The 24,870-nt window shown below is 40.4% G+C and overlaps 1 protein-coding gene across 1 annotated transcript in view; it reads right to left on the reverse strand.

Annotated features, from left to right (window-relative positions):
• The window catches only part of itga1 (integrin, alpha 1), a 196,077-nt gene that overhangs the window by 30,137 nt on the left and 141,070 nt on the right, over window positions 1–24,870 (reverse strand). The window contains exons 22-26 of the mRNA XM_059989435.1: window positions 21,547–21,627; window positions 17,319–17,395; window positions 14,384–14,473; window positions 10,361–10,463; window positions 3,626–3,739 (exon numbers count right to left, since the gene is read on the reverse strand). Coding sequence (XP_059845418.1) covers window positions 3,626–3,739; window positions 10,361–10,463; window positions 14,384–14,473; window positions 17,319–17,395; window positions 21,547–21,627 — 465 coding nt within the window. The remainder of the gene's footprint in view (window positions 1–3,625; window positions 3,740–10,360; window positions 10,464–14,383; window positions 14,474–17,318; window positions 17,396–21,546; window positions 21,628–24,870) is intronic.

Consider the following 24,870-nt stretch of genomic DNA (forward strand, 5'->3'; position numbering starts at 1 on the left):
ATCTTATTAACATCTTTCCTGGTAGGTAGATGACCAGAACTTCACACAATACTCCAAATTAGGCCTTCCCAACGTCTTCAACATAACACTTCAACTCCAGTACTGAGTACTTTGATTTACGAAGCCCAATGTGCTAAAAGATTTCTGTATGATGCTATGTACTTGTGACACCACTTTCAAGGAAATATAGATTCGTATTCCCAGATCCTTCTGTTCTGCCACACTTCTCAGTGCCCTACCACTCACTATGCAAATCCTCTACTGAAATGCCTCACATCTGCCACGTTCTGCCCATGGTTCAAGGTGGTCTAGATCCCATTGCAAACTTTGGTAGTCTTTCTCGCCATCCACTGAGCCCCCAATTTTGGTGTCATCGAGAAATTTTCTGATCAATTTATCACATTATCAATCAGATTGATGGTATAGATGACAAACAACAATGGACCTAGCACCGGTCCTTGTGGCACACCTATAGTCACATGTCTCCAGTCAGAGAAGCAAACATTCACGAATGCTCTCTGGCTTTTCCTGTGAAGGCAATGTTTAATCTAATTTAGTACCTCAACTTGAATGCCAAGCGACTGTACCTTCTTGACTAACCTCCCAAGCAGAACCATATCAGCAGCCTTGCTAAAGTCCATGTAGACAACATCTACTGCCTAGCCTTCATCCACTATCCCAGTAACATCCACAAAAAGCTCTGTAAGACTGGTTAGACACAACCTAACATGAACAAAACCATGTTGACTATTCCTAATCAGTCCCTGTCCATCCAAATTCTTACATATCCAGTCTCTTAGAACATCTTCCAATAACTTTCCCACTATTGATGTCCGACTCACCGGTTTATAATTTCCTGGTTTAGTTTTAGAACCTATTATAAACAGTGGAACATTAACTATCCTCCAGTTCTCCAGTACCTCATCTGTCACTATGACTGAAATATTTCTGCTTGGGCCTCTGCAATTTCTGCACTTAGCTCCCCAGGAGTCTGAGGGAACATCTTGCCAGGCCCTGTGGATTTACCCACTTTAATTTGCCTGACACAGTAAAAACCTCTTCCTCTGTAATCTGTGCAGGGTTTATGGCTTCAATGCTGCTTTGCCTCACTTCTATAGACTCTGTGCCTGTCTCCTGAGTAAATTTAAGATCCCCCCATCCCTTTCAGCAACATGCATAGATGCCCACCATTCTGATCTTGAACAGGACAAGTTTTGTCCCTTTTGTTTTTAGTATTATTTGTAGAAGCCCTTAGGATTCTCCTTCACCTTGTCTGCAAAATGACTTCAAGATTTCTTTCAGACTTCCCGATTTCATTCCGAAGTGTTTTCTTACATTTCTTATACTTCTCAAATACTTCATTTTCTCCTTCCTGCCTGCACCCACTAAGCAACTCCTTCTTTCTCTTAACTAGAGCCTCAATACCTCTCAAAAACCAAGGTTGCTTAAACTTGTTTTCTCTGCCTGTTATTCTAACAAGAACACGCAAACTCCGTATTCTCAAAATTTTACCTTTGAAGGCCTCCCACTTACCAAGCACACCTTTGCCATAAAACAGCCTGGCCCAATCCACACTTGCCAGATCCTTTCTGATACCATCAATATTGGACTTTTTCCAATTTTGAATCTCAACCCAAGGACCAGACCTTTCTTTCTCCATAATTATCTTGAAACTAATGACATTTTGATGACTAGGTGTGAAGTGTTGCCCTACATGAACTTTGGTCACCTGCTCAACTGCATTCCCTAATAGGAGATCTCGTATTGCACTCTCTGTAGTTGGGACCTCTATGTACTGACTAAGGAAACTTTGCTGAACACATTTGACAAACTGTATCACATCAAGCCGTTTTAGAGTCCCAGTCAATGTGTGGGAAGTTAAAGTTATCTATTATCACAATCTTTTATTTCTTGCAAAAGTCTTATCTCTTTACAAATTTGCTCCTCTAAATCTCACAGACTGTTGGGTAGCATCAGTAGATAAACTCTCCAGTCTGTCCTATTTGTGCATTACTGTGACATTTTCCCTCAGAAGCAATGCCACCCCTCCTTCTTTAATTCCTCCCAGTCCATCATGTCCAAGACAATGGAGTCTTGTCCCTCCTACAACCAAGTCTCACTAACAATGTCATAATTCCATGTGCTGATCCATGCCCCAAGGTCATCTGTCTTTCCCACAATGCTCCCTGCCTTGAAATATACACAACTCAGAATATTAGACCCACATGCACCCACACTCAACCTTTCAATTCCTGAATTTGTATTTAGGCTTAACTATATCTTCTCCCGCAACCACACCACTAATCTGCTCTAGCACTTTGGTTTCCATTCCCCTGCAACTCTAGTTTAACCACCCCCCCCCCACCCTCTGCCAAGCAGCAGAAGCAAACCTTTCAATAAGGATATTAGTTCAAATGTTCATTAGTTCATCCCTTCTGTACAGGTCTCACCTTCCCTGGAAGGGAGCCCAATGATCCAAAAATTTGAAGCCCTCTTCCTTCACCATCTCCTTAGCCACGTATTAAAATGTATCATCTTCCAACTTCTGGCCTTACAAGCAGGTGGCACGGGTAGAAATCCTGAGATCATCAGCCTGGAGGACCTGTCCTTCAACATAGTTCCTAACTCCATGAGCTTACTTTGCAGGACCCAGTCAACCTTCTTACCCATGTCATTGGTACTTAAGTGGATCACAACCTCTGTCTGCTTACACTCCCACTTAAGAATGCCATGGACTCCAACCAAGATGTCTCTGTCCCTGGCACATGGGGAGCAACACACCAGGAATCTCGTTATTGTCCACAGAAACTCCCACCTGTTCCCCTAACCGATAAATCCTCTATCACTACACCTTGCCCTTTTCACCCCCTTATACTCTGAGACACAGAGCCAGATACAATGCCAGAGACCTGGCCACTGTGGTTTTCCTCTGCTAGGTTGAGGGGAACGGCCACAAGAATACTCTGCACTGGCTGACTATCACCTTTCCCTCCCACTGAGCACACATTAAAAGTATTTTATTTCAGATCCTTTTCAACGGGGAAAATGGGCACAAAGAAGCAACTTTTATGGATCTTCTACTTTTCCTCTTCCAATAGGACTCCCGTTTTCTGTGGAAGTGAGGACATTATGACACTTCTTCAGATGCTGAACTTTTATGAGTGGTAATCACATCAATGATGAGATTATCCATTAGTATCAAGCCACTTCTCTTCATTTTTTTTCATTTCATTAAAGACTACTGAAATGTACTGGCAATTAAACACATTTAAGTACTCTTGAATGGGTCATGAAGACTATAGAACAGGTGAATCTTGCATAAAAAAATCTGAACTCAGAATATAAACTGTGGATGAATGGCAATTCTCTAATGCAGACCACAATAAATTATTGTAATGCTGAAGTTCATTTTATTTAATAGCTGTCAGATCAAATACTATTTCATATTTTAGTATGAAGTTAAATACTGTTCAGGCATCTTATCTCTGCTCACTTTACCAACTGGAAACAAATTAATTCTCAAATATAAAAAGGTAACTACCACAGAACAGTACAGCAAAGGAACAGGTCTCCTGGCCATAATGTTGGCTCCGAACACATTAAATTAAAAACGAATTAAACTTACGGAAGAAAATGCCATTCCTGTCAAATATAGTAGAGTATTGTTTGCTGGAGATAGATATGGGAATGTTACACTCATTGTAAGATGTGAAATTGGAAAATCTCCTTCTTTATCAATCTGCGTACAAACCAGAATTAAATATTTCAGGGAACTTTAATTGTTTTAAATTTCTTATAAGTATTAACAAAACCATACTAAACATAAATAACATTAGTTCAAGCAGAATTGGTTAGAGTTACAACGTTAGAGACAAGGTCCAGAACTACCGTCAATCTTCAAGCAATGCTGCTCAGGGATTGGGCTGGAGTTCTTTGTGACTATTTTTTTTGTTATCATAACGATATATGCTATGTACTATGTGTTGTGTGCTGTGTGAGACCATTGGTACTGTGTTTTGCACCTCGGCCTCCGAGGAACAATGATTTCTTTGGCTGTATACATTTATATATTTGAATGATAATTAAACTTGATCTGAAATTCTCCTTCATGCCATTACTATAAAAATAAAACAACTACTATAAAAATCTAAGTTTTATATATTAGTATACATTGTATTAATCTTTATTTAGTTGTTTATTTGTCATATGTATATTGAAACATCAAAACGTACAGTGAAATGCGCTTTTTGCATCAAATCAAATTGGTGAGGATTGTGCTGGGCAGCCTGCAATGTTGCCATGCAAGTACAGCATGCCCACAACTGGCTACCCCTAACTGCAGGTCTGTGGAATGTGGGAGGATACTGGGGCACACTGGTTATGGGGGGAAACGTACAAACTCCTTACAGGCAGCGATGGGAATTGAAACTCGATCGGTTGCCACTGGTTCTACAAAGCAATACACTAACCGGTCCAGTCCTATGCCAACCACTCTGGTCAGTTGTGGCTCTTAGGCCAGGACAATTTTGATGCTGTCAGCTTGGTTCTGAATTGTGAAGAGGATGCCAAGCGGTATAGAGAGAAGTTAAGTGAATACGAAAGGGTATGACAAGTGTAATATCATATGAAAAATTGTGGGGTTGTATACCTAGCTAGAAAAAATGGAAACAGTGTATATATTAGTTAGTGAACACTTACATGGGTTTGTTTGTCAAAATGATCCAAGTTGTGTTTATACATGAACTATTGTAAGTTCACGTTTAAATACACTAAGCAATGAGAAGGCAAGTATGAAGTTTTTTTTTGCACCAGACGATTCAGAATTGTTTAATGTCATTTCCTGTACACAAGTGTAAAGCAGAACAGAATAATTGATCTCTGGATCTGATGCAGCGCAAAAAGAGCACAAAAGATAAAGAACACAATAACAATAAAAAGACAATAAATATGAAAAGGTTAATTATATGTCCACAACGTGACACGAGGCTGTACATAAGGGGACTGACAGGAAATAATAAAGTATTGGTGGAGTTAGTGGGTGGTGGTGTTGATCAGATATATTGCTTGAGGAAAGTAACTGTTTTTGAGTCTGCTGGTCCTGGAGTGGATGCTCCATAGCCTCCTCCTCGAACGGAGTGGGACAAACAGTCCATGAGCAGGGTGGGCGAAAACCTTCATGCTGTTACTGGCCCTTTTCTGGCATCCTTCTGTATGCATGTCCTTGATGGTGAGTAGGCTGGTGCCACTGATGTGTTGGGTAGTTTTGACTACCCATTGTTGAGCCTTCCTCTTCGCTGCAGTGCAGTTTCTATACCAAGCAGTGAGGCTGCTCTCTACTGTGCATCTACCTATAGAATAACACGAGTCCAGCTCCCTTCACTCTCCTCAGAAAATGGAGGCATTGATGAGCTATATTGACTGTGTAAGATGTGTTCTGAGACCATGAGAGGTTGTGTGTGATGTGCAGGTTGTGTAGCATCTATGGAGGCAAAATGTGCAAGGTGAAGCTTCATGTCGAAATCTGGTTGCTAGCTAGCATGTAGGAGTACTCAGGCACACTGGGGGAAGGGAATGATGAGATCTTCCCCCCCCCCCCACCCCACCCAGACACAGAGCTATATAGTTATGGCAATACACACAAAATGCTAAAATGCTGGAGGAAATCAGCAGATCAGGCAGCTTCAAATGAATAGATGGTCAAAGTTTCAGGCTGAGACTTGTCTTCAGGACTGAGAAGGGGGAAAATTCAGAACAAATAGGTGGGAGGAGAGGAAGGAGGCTAGCTAGGTGAAGCCAGGTGGGTGGGAAAGGTCAAGGGCTGGAGAAGGAGGAATCTGATAGGAGAGGAGAGTGGACCATGGGAGAAAGCGAAGGTAGAGGGGACCTGGGGAAGTAATAGGCAGGTGAGAAGAAGTCAAAGAGACAGAATTGGGTGCATAACAGCACTGACAGGGTTTGCAGGCCATTAATCCTACAAAGTAAAATCTAACATCATGAATGGCTGTGATGCTTCACTCCCAGATGAACTCAACGTTTTCTATGCACGCTTTGAAAGGGAGAATAAAACACATTTGTACAAATTCCTGCAGCATTTGGTGACCCTGCAATCTCTGTTTCCATCAGAAAAGCTTTCAAGAGGGTGAATCCTCACTAAGCATCGGGCCCTGACGGAGTATCTGGAAGGGCTCTGAACCTCTGCCAACCAACTGGTGGGAGTTTCAGGAACATCTTCAATCTCCCACCTGCTTTAAAAGGGCAATAATCATACCAGTGCCCAAGAAGAGCAAGGTGAGCTGCCTTAATGACCTTCACCTCGTGGCATCTGTGATGAAGTGCTATGAGAGGTTAGTCATGGTTAGGATAAACTCCTGCTTAAGCAAGGACCTGGACCCACTGCAATTCGTCTATAACCACAGTAGATCTGCTGTGGAAGCAATCTCACTGGCTCTCCACTCAGCTTTGGATCACCTGGACAACAGTAATACCTATGGCAGGTTACTGTTTAATATTCAATACAATCATACCCTTAGTTCAAATCAACAACCTCCAAAACCTAGATTTCTGTATCTCGCTCTGCAACTGGATCCTTTACTTCTTCACCGGAAGATCACAGTCTGTGCAAATAACCATATAAGCATACAACAATTACAGCATGGAAACAGGCCATCTCGGCCCTTCTAGTCCATGCAGAACGCTTATTTTCACCTAGTCCCACTGACCCGCACTCAACCCATAACCCTCCATTCCTTTCCTGTCCATATACCTATCCAATTTTACTTTAAATGACAATACCAAACCTGCCTCTACCACTTCTACTGGAAGCTCGTTCCACACAGCTACCACTCTCTGAGTAAAGAAATTCCCCTTCATGTTACCCTTAAACTTTTGCCCCCTAACTCTCAACTCATGTCTTCTTGTTTGAATCTCCCCTACTCTCAATGGAAAAAGCCTATCCATTTCCGTCAACTCTATCTATCCCCCTCATAATTTTAAATACCTCTATCGTCCCCCCTCAACCTCCTATGCTCCAAAGAATAAAGACCTAACTTGTTCAACCTTTCCCTGTAACTTAGGTGCTGAAACCCAGATAACATTCTTCTCTGTACTCTCTCTATTTTGTTGACATCTTTCCTATAATTTGGTGACCAGAACTGTACACAATACTCCAAATTTGGCCTCACCAATGCCTTGTACAATTTTAACATTACATCCCAACTCCTATACTCAATGCTCTGATTTATAAAGGCCAGCATACCAAAAAGCTTTCTTCACCACCCTATCCACATGAGATTCCACCTTCAGGGAACTATGCACCATTATCCCTAGATCCCTCTGTTCTATTGCATTCTTCATTGCCCTACCATTTACCATGTATGTCCTATTTGTATTATTCCTACCAAAATGTAGCACCTCCCAATTATCAGCATTAAAATCTGAAATAGCAACTCCTCCTTTCTGACAATCAACACTGGTGCACCTCAAGGGTGCACGCTGAACCCTTTGCTCGACTCTCTACACCTACGATTGCATGATAATGCACAGCTCAAATGTCATCTATAAATTTGCTGACAACACAACTGTTGTTGGCAGAACTCCTGATGGTGATGAGGAGCTGTGTAGGAGTGAGATAGATTGCCTGGTTGAATTGTTTCATAACAACAACCTTGCACTCAACTAAGGAATTAATTGGGGATTTCTGGGAACAGCCATGGAAATGGCAACCAGTAACCAGTTTCAAATTCCTGGGTATCAACATCTCTAAAGATCTATCCCAACATATTGATGCAATTATGAAGAGGGCTATATTTCATTAGGAAGTTGAGGAAATTTAATGTGTCACCAAAAGACTCTAACAAATTTCTACAGATATGCTGTGAAGAGCATTCTGACTAGTTTGGAGACACCAATGCACAGCATCATAAAACACTGCAGGGGCTGGTAAAAACAACCAGCTCCATTATGGACGCTGGCCTTTCCACCATCATGGACATCTTCAAAAGCTGATACCTCATCATGAAGGACAATCACCATTCAGGACATGCCCTCTTCTATTTCTACCATCAAGAAGGAGCTACAGGAGACTGAAGAAGTTCACTCAAAGTTTTAGAAATAGCTTCCTCCCTTCCACCAGATTTCTCAATAATCCACAAACATTACCTCAACATTTTGTTCTTTTTTCAGTACTTACTTATTTTAAAATATTCTTATTGTAATTTATATTAATTTTTATGGATTGCACCGTACTGCTGCCTCAAGCAACAAGTTTCACAACATATGTCAGTGATAATAAAACTGACTCTCCTGATTCTGGTCGGCATTCTGATTTTGATATTGGCCATCTTGTGCCTTTTGCCTCTACAGGTGCTGCTTGACAGGTTTGGTAAGATGGTGGCACGCTTGGATGCAGCTCCCACTCTAGATCCAATCAAAGGTGTATTTGCTTGTCTTGTACGTCTTTATTTATGATCATAAATCACTGCTGGATACCAAGAACATCAACTACTGCAAGGCCATCCCATCGGTGAATTGCTTGATAGCAATGGAGCTGGTTTTATTGCAGACCATTGTTGTACTGTTGTCTGGACTTGTTGTGTACTGTTGGACCATCTGTGATCCAAATAAAGTTGTGAATGATTGTCTTGGATATTTTTATTGTGATCGCAAGAACCTGTTAGACAGTGGTAATGCAGAACACAGCAAAGTCTGGTTCATTGGTGAGACCAATGGCGGTGAGCTGAGTTGCCTCAGCTGAGGCAAGGACTAGGCCCAGGCTGGTGCTGCCCTCCAGTGCTCACTCAGTGCTACCTTCCAGTGTTGTTTGGTGGAAGAACAAGCAGGACTCTGGTACTTGCGCTGTATTTTTTTTCTTTGTGATTTTTTTTCTAAGATCGTCACCATGTGAGCAACGTGCTACGGTAATCTGCAGTGTGCTGTTGGTAATGTGTTCTGCACCTTCAATCCAGAAGAAAGTGGTATCATTTGTTCATATTCATGTATGGTTGAATGAAATTGAACTTGAACTTGAAACAACTGAATTCTTCCATCATTTTCTTTTTGTTCTAGATTGGAGTCACCTTTTCCTTCTGGGTCAATAATTTCTTGAACTTAGAATAAGAAGAGATCATCTTACTGAAGTTTAACAAATTCTTACAGGGCTTGACAGAGCAGATGCAGGGATGACTTTTCCCTTGTTTGGGGTGCTGAGAACCAGGGGCCACAATCTCCAAATACGGGGCTGTCCATTCAGGTCATGCAGGGGAAAACAATGCTGTCATTGAGAAGGTGGTGAATCCTCAACCCAAGAGTGCTGCTAGACCTACTCACAGGTTATATTCAAGAGAAAGTTTGCCAGACGCTTAGCTAGTACGTAAAAGAATCAAGGGATTTAGAGTTGCTGCAGGAAAGCAGAACTGAGGAAAAAGATCAGCCAAGATCTTATCGAAAGGCAGAGCAGGAATGAGGTCTATTCTTGCTGATCTCCCATATTATGCTTTCATGATCAGAGGTGCTAAAATTTGAAGGAGATACAAAATAAACATAGTAACAATCCCAGATTGGAGGATTAAACTAACACATATGCAAATTTTCATCACATTACTTCAAGCAGACAAGCATAGTTTTGTGCGTGTGCGTGTGCATGTGTGTATGTGTGTGCATGTGCGTGTGCATGTGTGTGTGTGTGCGTGCGTGCACCCGTAACTCCTGATGGAATCGTCCGGGCGCCATCATGACAAGCTTTTTGCACCGATCTATTTGGTGATTGCTCATCATACCTGCATCTGAAACTTGGTGGAGCCCATCCCTCTCCAGATGTTTTGGAGCCGGCTGCATTTGAACTTGGGAGCCTTCGCTCCAAAGTCTGGCGCTGATGCTATTATGTTACCAGCCAGCTATAGTTATGTATATCACCAGATAAACACCAACCTGTTGTACTATTGAAAATAATCCTGAGGAAGCTGCAGAAATGGGGAATGAGAAGGAGGGAAACTGAGAAGAGCAATTTCACACAAAATCAAATCGTGACTCTGGTTATATAATGCAATATTTTTTCATTGCATATCTTGTTCATACTCATTATCAAGCATCCTGAAGTTCATATTTACATTCTTTCTATTAGTACTTGCAGGAAACAGTATGGGAAATGGCAACATTATCATTTCCTCAGCTTCCTGAAAACTATTTTGTATAGTGTACTCATTTGATATGTAATACTCCCTGCCAGTCCATATGTGACCAAAGAGACGGCAAGCCGGGTATTAATTTTCAAATTGACGTGTCATCAATTATAAATTGGGTTTGATTCATCCAAGTTAACATAAAAATATATCTCTAGTTGAATGAAAATATTGACTTTACTTACTTTGTAAGTGATGTCCACTGCTTCGCCAATCTCCTCAGTGCTTTTAATAACATCAGGGAATGTATCATTGATTGCTATCTTAAAATGGTACTCCTTAAAATTACTAAGAAGGAAAAGAAAGAAACAGGTGTTTCATCTTTGTGTTTCCTTTCAGATAGTTTCGGACTGCAGAACAGGCTTCATGAGAATCATCTTTTGCAAAACAATGGCCAATAATAATTTGACTAACTCATTTAATGCAACCTATTATTAATTCAAGTTGTCTCTAGATTTTGTTTTCATATAAATCCCTCCTTAAGGATTGCTGCTGGTTTCACAGCAGCCGAGCATTCATAAGCTCCTCTTTGGTGATGTGCCGGGGAAGGCCAGTAAGGGTGGCATAATTGCAAAGTGGTTGTCATATCGCTATTACAGCACCAGTGACCCAAGTTCACTTCTACTACTGTCTGGAAGGAGTTTGAATGTTCTCCCCATAACCCCCGTGGCTTTTCTCTGGAGCTCTGGTTTCTTCCCACAATCCACGATGTACAGGTGAATAGGTTAATTGATCAATTGAGTAGTCCAAGCTCATTGGGCTGGAAGGGCTTGTTACCATGCTGTATCTTTATTGCATAAATAAGTGCACTTTGCTCAACTGCTTGAGCTTAATGAGAGCCAATGGACTGGGGAACATACTTCAATTCCTTGTCAAAGATGAGCAGTTTGACAGCCTTTGTGTAACCACATACACAAACTTCTGACTGTCCATTTACTGGCAAAGCTGATCGTGTGCAATCTCTTGACATCTCATGGGGAGTTGAATCTCCCGATGCTTTGGCAGAGATCAGCAGTCTTCGACAGCCTAGGTTCTGCCAAAGATTTGCAATTGTGGGGTAGTGAGAGACCTCAGACAAAGCCAGGCCTCAAGAGGGAACAAAAGGTCTCTGGCACAATCTGGGACAGAGTTGGGAGGGGTGGAAGGGTGGTTGGGGATGTGAGGTGCTGAATAGAAGTTAAGTGGGAAGGTGATTGACAGTGGAGTGAGGGAGCTGGTCACACAAAATGAGAAGTGATGTTGTTACAACCTGGGTTTATTGTGCCTAATTTTGGCAAAAAAAGATCTGGCAAAAAGTACATATTTTTAATGATTGAAAAAGACAGTGAAATAACAAAACTTTAAAAAAGACCACAGGACGTAGGAGCAGAATTAGGCCATTAAACCTAGCAAGTCTGCTCCAACATTCCATCCTGGCCCATTTATCATCCTTCTCAACCTCATTCCCCTGCCTTTTCCTGTAACTTCTGACACATTTACTAATCAAGGATCTATCAAGCTCCACTTTAAGTGTACCCATTGACTTGGTCTTCAAAGCCACCCGCGGCAATGAATTCCACAGATACACCACCCTATGACTAAAGAAATTGATCCTCATCTCTGTTCTAAAGAGGTGTCTTTGTATTGTGAAGCTGTGCCCTCTGGTCTTAGACCCATCCACCCCCCCACAAGAGGAAAGATCCTCTCCACAGCCACTCTATATAGGCCTTTCAATGAGATCCCTCCTCATTCTTCTGAACTCTAGCAAGTAGAGGCCCAGGGCCATCAAAAGCTCCTCATACTTTAATTCCTGGCATTGCTTTCATGAACCTTAGGTAATTGGTGTTTAATAAACTAGCACTGATGTTGTTTCTCTGATCATTACAAAAATAAGATAATTAGTAGTCTGACTCAGTTCTTTGTAATCTATCTCACCCACAGTATTTTGGGAGCTGGTTGGTAGGGTACCACATCACCAGACCTGGCATAAATGTCATGTGTCATTATTTCCACTTACAGAGAGTTAACATAGACCAGGCACCCATTGGTTTAACTGTTTACATAAAATTCTTGTTAAAATCTCCATTACTTTGCTTTAATATAGTTTTACAATTATAATGGTTCTGTTATATATTTATTTACCTAATAATATAAAACAACAAGGTGAAGGCTTTCAGAATTGCATTGTTTGACCATTATAAACAATGATGGTACAAAGGAAATTAAAATTATATTATTGAAAATGCATAACATAATGCAGTATGGTTGGTAGCTTGTGAATACTGTACTTGTCAATTCCTACAGCACTATCTTCAAGCCAGATCATCACTGTCCTTGACAGTGACAGCAAACACTGGATTAGATACTGACCAACCAATCTGCTGGAGGAACTCAGCAAGTAGAGCAGCATCTGCTTGAGGAAGAGAATTGTTATCGTTTCATGTTGAAACCTGCACTGGAGCTGTCTTCTTTCAGCTCAAAACTCTACATCAGGAACCGAAGCAGGATTATGAACTGAAACGCCGACAGTTGCTTTCCTCTCATGAAGCTGCTTGACATGCTGAGTTTTTTTTCCCTGCAGATTGTCTCTGCTCTATAATTTAGCATTATTTCTTGGTTCAGAGTTTTGCTTAGTTTTTACTGTTTCAGATAAACAGTATCATACAATCACATTTTATGTTGCATGTTTTATCATGTGAATTATTGACCAAGCTAGCCCAGTTCTTTGCAATACTCTTCTCCTAACTGAGTGGATGGTTGGACAACTTCATAAAATTACACTGAGGCAGATGCAACAAATAGTAGAAATGAACCAAGAAGAAGACATTTAACTTGATTTTCTCTTCCGTAACTCTTTCTCCTTTGGCGTTTCTGTATTGCACAGTAGCTCACCAGTTTAATCTAACTCACCATATATCACGAGGGTTAGTCATTTGGAACTTACAGACACTATGTCATTATATTGAAATGTACCTAGTTCAGCTTGGTTTGTTTGACTTTATTTGCACAATGACTACAACTAGTTAATAAGTGCTAATGCCAGGCAATAATTCTGAACACAACTCTAATGATGCAACTTCACCCTTCTGTTTGTTGGAATTTTCTCAGAATACTGCACTATAACTGGAAGCACCTGAACATCATAAAATACAAAACCTCACTATTCGCCTACCGACATGACTAATTGACAGATGAGGCAAGAGCCACAGATCTACACACCATCCTTACACATCTGGAGAAGAAGGATGCTTATGTGAGAACGCTGTTCTTGAATTACAGTTCAGAATTCAACACCATAATTCCTTCTAAGGCTCGACAAGAAGCTCAAAGACCTCGGCCTTCACCCTGCCCTGTGTAGCTGGATCCTGGACTTCCTGTCAGATCACCAGCAGGTGGTAAGAGTGGGTTCCCTCACCTCTGCCCCTCAACACAGGTGTCCCTCAGGGCTGTGTACTAAGTCCCCTGCTTTACTCCCTGTATACCAATGGCTGACACAGTGGTTTCAAGAAAACACCCTCTCCCTCAATGTCATAAAAACAAAATAGCTCATTGTGGATTATAGGAGGAATGAAGACAGGATAACCCCTATTGACATCAGTAGATCTGGGGTTGAGAGGGTGAACAGCTTTAAGTTATTCAGCATACACATCACCAGGGATCTCACATGGTCTGTACATACTGGCTTTGTGGTGAAAAAAGCACGACAGTGCTTCTTTCACCTCAGATGGTTGAAGATGTTTGGTATGGGTCCCCAAATCCTAAGGACTTTCTACAGGGGCACAATTGAGGGCATCCTGACTGGCTGCATCACTGCCTGGTATGGGAACTGTACTTCCCTCAATCGCAGGACTTTGTAGAGAGTGGTGCAGACAGCCCAGTGCATCTGTAAAAGTGAGCTTCCCACTATTCAGGACATTTACAGAGAGAGGTGCGTAAAAAGGGCCCGAAGGATCACAGGGGACCCATGTCACCCAAACCACAAACTGTTCCAGCTGCTACCATCCAAGTAATTATATATTTCATAGTATCCGAGTATCAAACTCTAACCATCAAACATGGCTGGTGTCCTATTATTGGCATGGAGCTGTATTGGCATGACGGACAGTAAGCATATCAGCTCTGTTTATTCTGGTGTCCCATTTTTTTTCATAATGTGTACCTATACTAAAGTAGCCTCATCAGATGTGGAGTATGCTACAGCTTGCTTTGTTTTTGAGTAAGAAAGTTACCTGAAAAAGTGCAGCCCAGCTTCATATAAGACTGCAATGGAGACGGTGACTTCATTGTCACTCATTGTTTCATTTAACTCACTGCTGTCACTGAAATGTTAAAAATAGAAGTGATATTTCATGGAAACTTTTCTCAGCAGAATATCAAACCAACTGTTAACCTTTTCAATGAAATGCAATGTATTAGGTCAAGAGACAAAGAATATTTGTTCTATTTTACTAAAAGGATAGGTTAAAGTGAAAGAAGAATCATGATCTAAGTTCTGTCACTTAAATTAGAATCAACATATAACCTAACAGAATTCATTTTATCTCAATAGATTTACATTTTTAATATGTAGCAAAACATTGTTACAACATATGACCTCAGAGTGAATTTAGTGAAAGAGAGACAGACATACAGAGACTTGATCCCTGCACACCCCACAGATCGACACTACTGTGCAAGGTTCCTGACTGAGGATTCAAATTTTTGCTGGCACTTCAGTAATTAAATGATTAAATTGATCCTATCACACTGATGCATTATGTGGAGCCCGCTGTGATGATTGGTGCTAAGTGGGTTAGGGCAAGCAGTTCAGCTCTCCTGGTGATAAACACACAATGCTGGAGGAACTCAGCAGGCCAGGCAGCACCTTTGGAAAAGTACAGTCGATGATTCAGGCTGAGACCCTTCAGCAGGGCTCTTTTTTCCCTCCAGTCCTGCTGAAGGATCTCGGCCCAAAACATCTACTGTACTCTTTTCCATTAATGCTGCCTGGCCTGCTGAGTTACTCTGGCATTTTGTGTGTGTTGCTTGGATTTTCAGCATCTGCAGATTTTCTCTCATTTCAGCTCTCCTGGTGAATGTTTTGGAAGCTGCTGTTTTCTCCTCTCTTTGTCTGTGTGCACAGCTCTCTCCAGTCTAGAGGTTTCTCAATGGTAACAAACCCAGTGGCAGTGACCACGTAAGGGAAGCGGCAGGAACTAGGCAATCTGTTAAACACATTGAGCAGTCACTGCCAGTCCCTAGAAATGGACTGGGGGCTGATCAACTCCACACCTCAAAGTTGACTGGCCACACACTGTTGCCCGAGGCCTCCCAACACTAAGCATTGCCTCAGTGAGCTCACTACACTGAGCTATGCAATTGTGAAATCACAGTTTTGTTGGCGTGCCAGTAGATAGCAGTGAGTTATGCAGCATCCTGGAACAGCAGCAAGCAGTTGAGTGGAAGCTATTTTTAGAGAACAGGTGGGGTTGTACCTGCGCATTTGGAACCCAGGTTCAAGTGTGCTACAATGAATCATTGTTCTTTAATGCTGTGCCAAGTGCAGCACTTCTGTTTCTTCACAGGATTCAAACTTATATTTGAAAATATGGCTTTGTACATTCATTCCTCTTACTGTTCTGAAAGGGCTTATAAATGTTCATCTACTCGATTAACCCTTTTTCTTATTTACTCATTAATCAGTTGTATACATCATTAAAAATGCCTATTTAGTATCCAACCTTAATTGCATCTGATCTGAGGAGTAGGCAGCTAAGAGTGAACTCCCCTGTGCACCTGGAATCATTAATAGACTAAAGAGGAGGAGTACAGCCGATCTACTTTGAAGTATATTAGTGAACCAGAAATAAAATCCATTACTTTTCTGGTCACCATTTTAGACACCACAAATATTTAATTAATTGGATTTAAACAGGTAGCTTCCATATTATGACCTGGTTTCTCTGGACCAATGGTCCAAGTCTCTAGATCCTTATCCATTTATTTTGCAACAATTTCTACGAAGCCATAGTTCTAAAATCTCAATGCTTGGAGAAGATGGTTTCAAATCAAAATACAACAGTGAATCAAATAGTTTCATTCAAATTTGCATTGATTCAATAGGAAAATAAAAAAATAGAAAGCAAAGTCTAGGAGTGGCCCGATGGAGCAACAAGTACGGCAGCTGTCTCTCTTTGGTATGTGACTTTCCTTCTGAGAGATATACCTTTCTTTGGATTCCTCCCATCTCTAAAAGATATGCATCAATAAGAAAATTAGCCACTGTAAATTGCAACACACACAAAAAGCTGGAGAAACTCAGCGGGCCAGGCAGCATCTACAGAAAAGAGTAAATAGTCAGCATTTTGGGTTGAGAACTGTCTTGGTGAATGGTCTCAGCACGAAATGTCAACTGTTTACTCTTTTCCATATTTGCTGCCTGGCCTGGTGAGTTCCTCCAGCATTTTGTGCGTGTGGCTCGGATGTCCAGTATCTGCAGACTTCTTGTGTTTGCATGACTGTAATTTGCACCTTGTGAGTAGATGAATGGTAGAGTCTGAAGGCAACTGAAGGGCACGTGAAGAGAATAAGATGGGATTAGTGTACGGACCCTTGATGGTTGGCATGGACTAAAATAACATTTTTCCAAGATATTGGCAACACTCAAATTGATCTGTGGAGTATTGCCAACACTCTCCATTTTATCTTATGACCTTTTTTTATATTTTGCACAAAACATATGACTTGTGAATTAAATATTGAGGGGCAAGGTGCAGTAATTGAATAATACTATAATATTTGATTGGAACAGGATAAATTTCTACTTTTATGTTACTGTACTGTAAGCCTAATTTTGAATCTTTGTCATACAGACTTGACTTTGTTATGCCACTTGGAAGATACCTAAACAGGTAAAGGACAGGGGGATACAGTCCTAAAGTGGGCAAATAGAATTAGGTCAGCAAGGTCATAGTGCTCCGAATGGCCTTTTCCGTACTGTAAGACTCTATGGCTCAACAACATGTGTGATTGCTGTATTGAACAGGTAGCTCACTAAATCAACCTCACTCACATAGGGGATTTAATGTACAAACCTCTACCCTCACTTCTGCATAATTCATGTTGCAGTAATGTACCATACAATAAAGTTTAGTCTCTTCAAAACTATTAAGTACTCTTCTTTACCTTGTTGCCTCCAGGTGTATGAAAACATCACCTAGGAGATGAGTGGTATTGAATTCAAATTTCATCTTAAAGGAAGCCTGAGAAAGAAACAGATAATAGAAGTATTATAAAATTATAAAAGGGTTAATATTCAATAAAATACTGCATTAATTCCAGCAGTCTGCTCAACAATACAAGCTCATCTGTCAATTTACAATCTCTTCATTATAATTCAGTACAAGTATGTGTCTGGTCTTTGCTTTTAATGTGTTCTACAATTACGTTTTGCCTCAGGAGCTGTTCCAATTACCACCCCTCTTTGCTCCCAGTTTAATTCCAGCTTCATGTTCAGCCAAGTTTATTGTCATATTCACAAGTACTGTGAGGTACAGGTACAACGAAAAACTTAGTTGTATCGTATCACAGACACAGAGGCACTCGGAATATAAATTACATACAAGTTCTACCAGGTAGTGAAGAAAAGTACGCCTTGCATCCATTATTATCAAACAGGAATCCATTCATTGATACAATGCAAAGTTATAATTTGTTATCAATTTTCTACATTCAAGAAAGCAATAAAGCCTTCTGATGCTTTAAATCTGAAGAAAGAACAACAAAAAAACCCAAAATACTAAGTAGGTCAGGCAGCATCAGCGGGGAAAGGCAGTGGATATGGCCCAGTCTGTCATGGATATAGTGCTCCCCACTATCTATGTGGAGTGCTGTCGCAGGAAAGCAGCATCCATCATCAAGGATCCCCACCATTCAGGACATGCTCTCTTCTCACTGCTGCCATCAGGAAGGTGGTACAGGAGCCTGAGGACTCACGGCACCGGGTTCAGGAACAGCTATTACCCCTCAAGCATCAGACTCTTGAACCAGAGGTGATAACTTCACTTGACCCATTATTGAACTGTACCCACTTTCAACGACTCTTCCTGTCATGTTCTTGATATTTATTTCTTGTTTGCTTATTTGTTTTTGTCTGTTTGCCATTTCTTTTTTTCTTTTTTTTATATTTGCCGTTTGTTGTCTACTGTATATTGATTGTTTATCCATCCCATTGGGGACAGTTTTTTTTATTGATTCTGTTGTGATTCTTGTATTACTGTGAATGCCTGTGAGAAAATGAATCTTTGGGTTATATATAGTGACATACATTTTCTTTGAACTTTGAAAAAGGATTAAACTTTCTCATCAAAGTCCTTGGAACAGAACTGGGGAGAAATAGAACCAATAGCAGTTTGAAGCTGTAGAGATGGGTGGAGAGAACAAAGGGGGAAAGTTGGCGATGGTAGAGACCAGGAGAGACTGGATAACACAAGTGGTGGTGGTACCAGCTGAAAGATGATGACAAAAGCTTTTCTGTCAACTCTGTAACTCCACCAGTCCCCCAGAGGCCACTGATGGCAACAAACCCCACTCTCCATGACAGATTTTCAGTTTTCCCTTGGAAAATCTCCCCAACTCTAAGCCTCCAGTTTCACAACATCCAATAATCCCATACATTCCAGCCATGCTCCATGAAATACTGGGCAGTACTTTATCTCTTGGGTCCCCCGGAAAACCTACTCCAACAAAATTGACAATCTCAGTACCTCTTCTTCAGACATTTTCCCCCATAAACCATCCCAAAGCACTTCTCACTCGTCAATTTCCCTAGGCTTACATATAACTTCCATTAAGATGACAACGACCTGGATCCCTCCTCCATGTTGCAAAGCTAGATAAACGGATTTGGCAGTGGGATGGGAACTGGAGTGATAGGGCTGAGGGTGAAACAATCGGTATACAGGTAGATGCAGTGTGTAATGAGCCTGTGTGGAAGGACAGGCAGATGATAGGAAAAATTTCAGTCAGTGGGATGAGTTGAAGCATTAACATGGGGCAAGTACAGGGCTTAAGGTGTTATATTTGAATGCATACAGTATACAGAATAAGATAGATAATCTTGTAGCACAGTTAGAAATTGACAGGTGGACATTGCAGGCTTCACTGAGTCATGGCTGAAAGAAGACCATAACATCTAAGGAGATATATTGCATGAGGGGGGCAGGCAGGTAGGTAGAGAGGGTGGGTGGCTCTGCTGGTAAAAAATGAAATCAAGTTATTAGAAAGCGATGACATAGGATCAGAAGATCATGAATCCTTGTGGGTAGAGTTAAGAACTTGCAAGGGTAAATAGATATTGATGGAAGTTATATACAGGCTTCTGAACAGTAGTCAGAATGTGCAATACAAATGATAGTGGGAGATAGAAAAGGCATGTACAAAGTTACAATAGTCATGGGGGATTTCAATATGCAGGTTAATTGGAAAAAAAACAGATTAGTATTGGATCCCAAGAGAGGTCATCTGTAGAATGCCTACAAGATGGCTTTTTAGAGCAGTTTGTGGTTGAGCCCACTAGTGGAAGGGCAATTCTGGATTGGTTATTGTGTAAATAACTCAGGGAGATTAAAGTGAAGGAACCATAACATGTCAGAATTCACCCAGCAGTTTGAAAGGGAGAAGATAAAGTCAGATGTATCAGTATTACAGTAGAGTAAAGGGAATTACAGAGGCATGAGAGAGGAGTTGGTCAAAGTTGATTAGAAGGGGACACTATCAGGGATGACAACAGAATAGCAATGGCTGGAATTACAGGCACAATTCAGAAGGTCAGGATAGTTACATCCCAAAGATGAGGAAGTATTCTAAACGGAGGATGAAGCAACCATGGCTGCCAAAGGAAGTCAAAGACAGCATAAAAGCAAAAGACAGGGCACATAACACAGCAAAAATTAATGAGGTTAAGGGATTGAGAGGCTTTTAAAAATCAACAGAAGGAAACTAAAATGCATAAGGAGAAAAAAAAATGAAATATGAAGGCAAGCTATCAAATATTATCAAAGACAATACCAGAAGTTTTTCAAATATATAGAGTAAAAGAGAGGTGAGAATGGATATTGGACCACTGGAAAATGATACTGGAGAGGTAGTATGGGGGGGGGGGTCACAGAAATGTTAGATGAGCATAATAGGTATTTTGCATCAGTCTTCACTGCAGTATGCTGGAAAAACAGGGAGTATCAGGAGGTAGACGTGAGTGTAGTTTCTAATACTACGGAGATGGTGCTTGGGAAGCTGAAAAGTCTAAATGCAGATAAGTCACCTGGATCAAAAAGGCTGGTTTTTGACTTCAGAATTGGGAAATGGTACACATCCCTGTCTATATCAATAGTGTGCAAATGGTGGAGAGGGTAGAGATGTTCAAGTTCCTAGGCATAAATATCACTGACAATTTGACCTTGCCTAGCTATTTCGATGCAACAGCAAAGAAAGCATGCTAATGTCTATGCTTCCTCTGAAGGCTAAGGAAACTTGGCAGGTCCTCAGTGACCCTCGGTATTTCTGCTTTTACACGGCTATCAATGCTATCCTGATGGTTCACAGCATGAATCAGCATGACAAGAGATTGCAGAAAGCTGTGAACATAGTCCAATCTGTCGTGGAAACCAGCCAACACGTAGAAGGTACAAGAGCTTCAGGACTCGCACCATCAGGTTCAAGAACAATTACTACCCCTCAAACATGAAGTTCTTGAATAAGAGGGGATAACTATCTTCACTTGCCACATCACTGAAATGTTCTTACAACCAATGACCTCCCTTTAAGGACTTGTTATCTTGTTCTTATTATTTATTGCTATTTATTTATATTTGCATTTGTACAGTTTGTTGTCTTCTGCACATTGGTTGATCTTTCATGGATCCTGTTACAGTTACATTTCTATAGGTTTGCTGAGTATGCCCACAGGAAAATGAATCTCAGGGTTGTATATGTATTTTGATAATAAAAATCTACTTTGTACTTTTAACATAATAAAGACCCCTCCCACTTTGGTTATTCTCTTTTCTTCCTCCCTCCCAGCCCCAATTGGGCAGAAGATACAAAAGCCTGGGAACAAGGCCAGGAACAGCTTTTATCTCATTTCTAAGACTCTTGAATGGACCTGTTGTACTGCAAGGATAAATTGTTGATTTTTCAGTCTCCATCATCGTGTCCTTGAACTCGTTTTGTCTACTGCATTATATTTTTGCTGTAACACTACCCTGCATTCTACTTTTCTTTTGGTATTTATGCATGGAATAGTCTGTCTGGATGGCAAGAAAACAAAAGGTTTCCCTGCATCTTGGTACATACAAAAATAATAAATCAGTTATTGGTAATTGTTTTCTAGATAACAAAAATACGCACATCTTACCTCTGCTTCTGGTGCAAGAAAAGGATATCCCACTTTGCATGTCACATTGTTTGTTCCTAAAGGCGTGCAATCATCATTTTGCTATAAGACAAAATATATAAACAGAATAATTCTACTAGTTATTTTGAGATACTTGTTACAATATAGTTGTCTTTATTTTCTCCTCAATTTGATAAACTCATTTTGTTTTGTCTTCAATGTATGAAAGTTTGCTCCTTAGTAGGGAACATTGTCTGTCTAATGTTTCTCGGTCTGGTGTCTGTGTTTATTGCAGAGTATTTTGCATGCAAGCACTTACCTTCCATGTGTCACCAAGACTGGTTTATTGAAATAATCAATGTGGAAGTGGTGCATGGAACATGATGAGGTATTGACAAATACTTCTTCTGGTTAGTTCACTCTTTTTCTCTGGGGAACTAACAGTGCAGTATACTTTGTGTTAACTTGTCTCTCCTTAGCTTAACTCTCAGATGCACAACTACATTAATATGAAGGCACAAGCACCCAGACACAATTTTAGTTCATTGAAGTCTGAAAATTGGGTGTGAATTTCGTTATTTGTCCATATATATTGTACACTAATTCGAAAAAAAAATGGAATTAAAATTCCTTATCTGAATCTCTTAGTAAGGGCAAAAGAGCTAATTCATTACTTCAAATTATCCACCTGCATTTGTGCAAAACACTCTCTTTTGATTCCAGCTGCTATGGAATAAAAACAGAGTCAACTCAGCTCCTGCCAGTAAGAACCAAACATCTGAATTTTGCAGGTTGAATACTACAGTGTAGAAATACAGAGGCACATAATGTTTCTGATCCATTATGTAATAGAACATTAACTTATGTCAAACTCCCCTTGAAATCTGGTGAGGCATTTCTCACATGAGTCATACCTGCATTCCTGTCCTGATCTCTGTGTCCCAAGGATGACATCATTCCTCATGCTGAATATCTTTTGGAATGTTAAAGTTGTCCTTCAACTTGCTACACAGCAACCACTACCTCCATTCCCAGTGGATTTTCATGTTTTTGGAACAGTGCTGAACTGGGATTTATCCTTTTGGTCTTTCTCTCCTCACTTCCCACCACCCCACATACACAATATCAACACCACAGCCACTTCCAATCCCCATTAATGGTACCACAAGTTCTGCCCTCATGCCCCTTGCTCTGGTCGCAGGTCCTCCAGTTCCCTACCCCTGAGCAACTGACCACTGATGGTCTTAATCCACTATCCCCAGCCGCTGGCAGCGACTGCTCCTCATATCCCTGTTCTCCTGAGGACAGATCCTGACCAAACAACCCCCTAAACCCCAGACGTATCTGAGCACCTCCCTCCAGTTCCATTGTTGGTTCCAAGCCCTGATTCCTCAAACTACTTGCTAATCCCAATCCCTGACTCCAAATGCCATGATGATCTGAGCACCCATCCTCTCAAACCCTTAATAATCCTGATGACCTGCCTCTCTGCCTGCCTGATGGGTTCTAACCCTCCCTTGATCCCAGATGGTTCCTTGCCCGGACCCTTGATCCTCTGTGACACACTGATACTCTAACCCTCTGATAGTGCTGATGTTCTTGTCTCGAGAACACAATGCCTATTCTCTGGATAGTCCTGACCCCTCACTGACTCTGTGCTCAGGATAATCCTGAGCCTGCGACTCCTTGACGGTACTTGATTCCTAATCTCCTGTCAGCGCGGCTCTTTAATCTCCTGATTGCCTCGAAACAAGACACACTGATTTCCCCGAACTTTGATAATCCTGAGCATTGTTGAATTCAACTATTTAATTCTTAGTTTAGACTGTTTACTTGTTATTTTCTTTGCAGTTTAACAATTTATTATTTGCTTGCATTTTAAGTATTTCTTATATGCACATATCAGTTTAATATGCCTCTTGTGGTTATATAAAATATAATTCTGGAATGCTTATTTGTTTCACATTACTTGAATAAGTGTTTTTTGATTGGTTAATCGTACTGCTGTATTTGAATGAGAACTTCCTCATTAGTTAACCCTTATCTACAAATTTAAATGGAATTTTTCCTTATCTATGTGGTATAAAATAGCTAAGCACAAAGCAGTGCCATCTTATTCTTCTTAGCATGTTGGTCTCTTGTTTTCAAGCCTTTTGCTACTGTTTTCTTTGTTTTATAAGCACTTATAAAATGATTATGAAATACCAAGTTTTGTGCCTTTTCCCTGACTTCTGAAAGAACCTTGGATTTAAAAACCATAATCTAACAAACGGTGTAGTCCACAAAATTTTGAAGATTTAGAACAATCAAAGTGGAATTTTTGGCACCTAAGCCAAACTTCTTTGTTCCCCTGTTGTTTGTGAGAAAATGGGTTCTGGCTTCGAATATCAGATAGAAGTTAGGAGTGAAGAACTGCTGCATTGCTATTTAAAAAAAACAGATCTGTAACCAAAAACAACACAACCCAGTAGAGCCATGTGCAAAACTGCTAGAATGTGGATTAAATATGCAACTCAAAAATTAAATTCGTACAAAGACAATAAAAAGACTACGTTTGGGCAAGCCAGTAGAGTGTATGGGAAAACGTAAATACATGCAAACTAGTAAAAAAATAAATAACTTTGGGTTGCTGAACAATCTATTAAAATGTTGACTCCAAGCTATTAATATTTTGACACCCTGGTCAAAGAAATAAAAAGTTTATAGGAATTAAAATTGATTTAAATCAATATATGTTGTACTCTTATATGAAAAAAAATCCTTATCTGAATCTCTTAGTAGAGGTAGTTCATTACTTCAAATTTTCCACCTGTAATTCTGAAAACCATTCTTCCTTGATTTCAGCAACTAAAAGCAGTGTCTCAAAACCAATTTCAGGATCTCTAGGTACATGGGAACAGATAACTGAGGGTTTCAGCTCCTATTTGAATTAAACATTCCAGTTTGATAAGGTTAATGGGAAAATCTGGATTGAATATAGCATCAATGTTGAATCTAATGAAACATAGCTCCTAGATAACTTAGTGACAATATGAAACATATGAACATATTGACATCGAGAAACAACCAGCTACAGGTTTAATCATGGTGGGTTTGATTGAATTTGTGAGTGATTGAAAGCGTTAACAGGACAAGTAAAATCTTTTGCTAATTGAAAGAAATGCAAAACGTGTGATACATTACAAAAACAGCATGACAAGCAGCAAAATGTCTAAAGAGCATTTGCATTATCCGAATGAGCAGAAGGACAACACGGTAATTCAATTCAAGTGCATTGTGTAGACAGAAGCAAACTAAATTTAGCTTGAAGAAATTAAATTTCTTCAGCCAAAGGACGGTGAATTT

Source organism: Hypanus sabinus, chromosome 14, assembly GCF_030144855.1.
Source record: "Hypanus sabinus isolate sHypSab1 chromosome 14, sHypSab1.hap1, whole genome shotgun sequence".
NCBI classification, from domain to species: domain Eukaryota; kingdom Metazoa; phylum Chordata; class Chondrichthyes; order Myliobatiformes; family Dasyatidae; genus Hypanus; species Hypanus sabinus.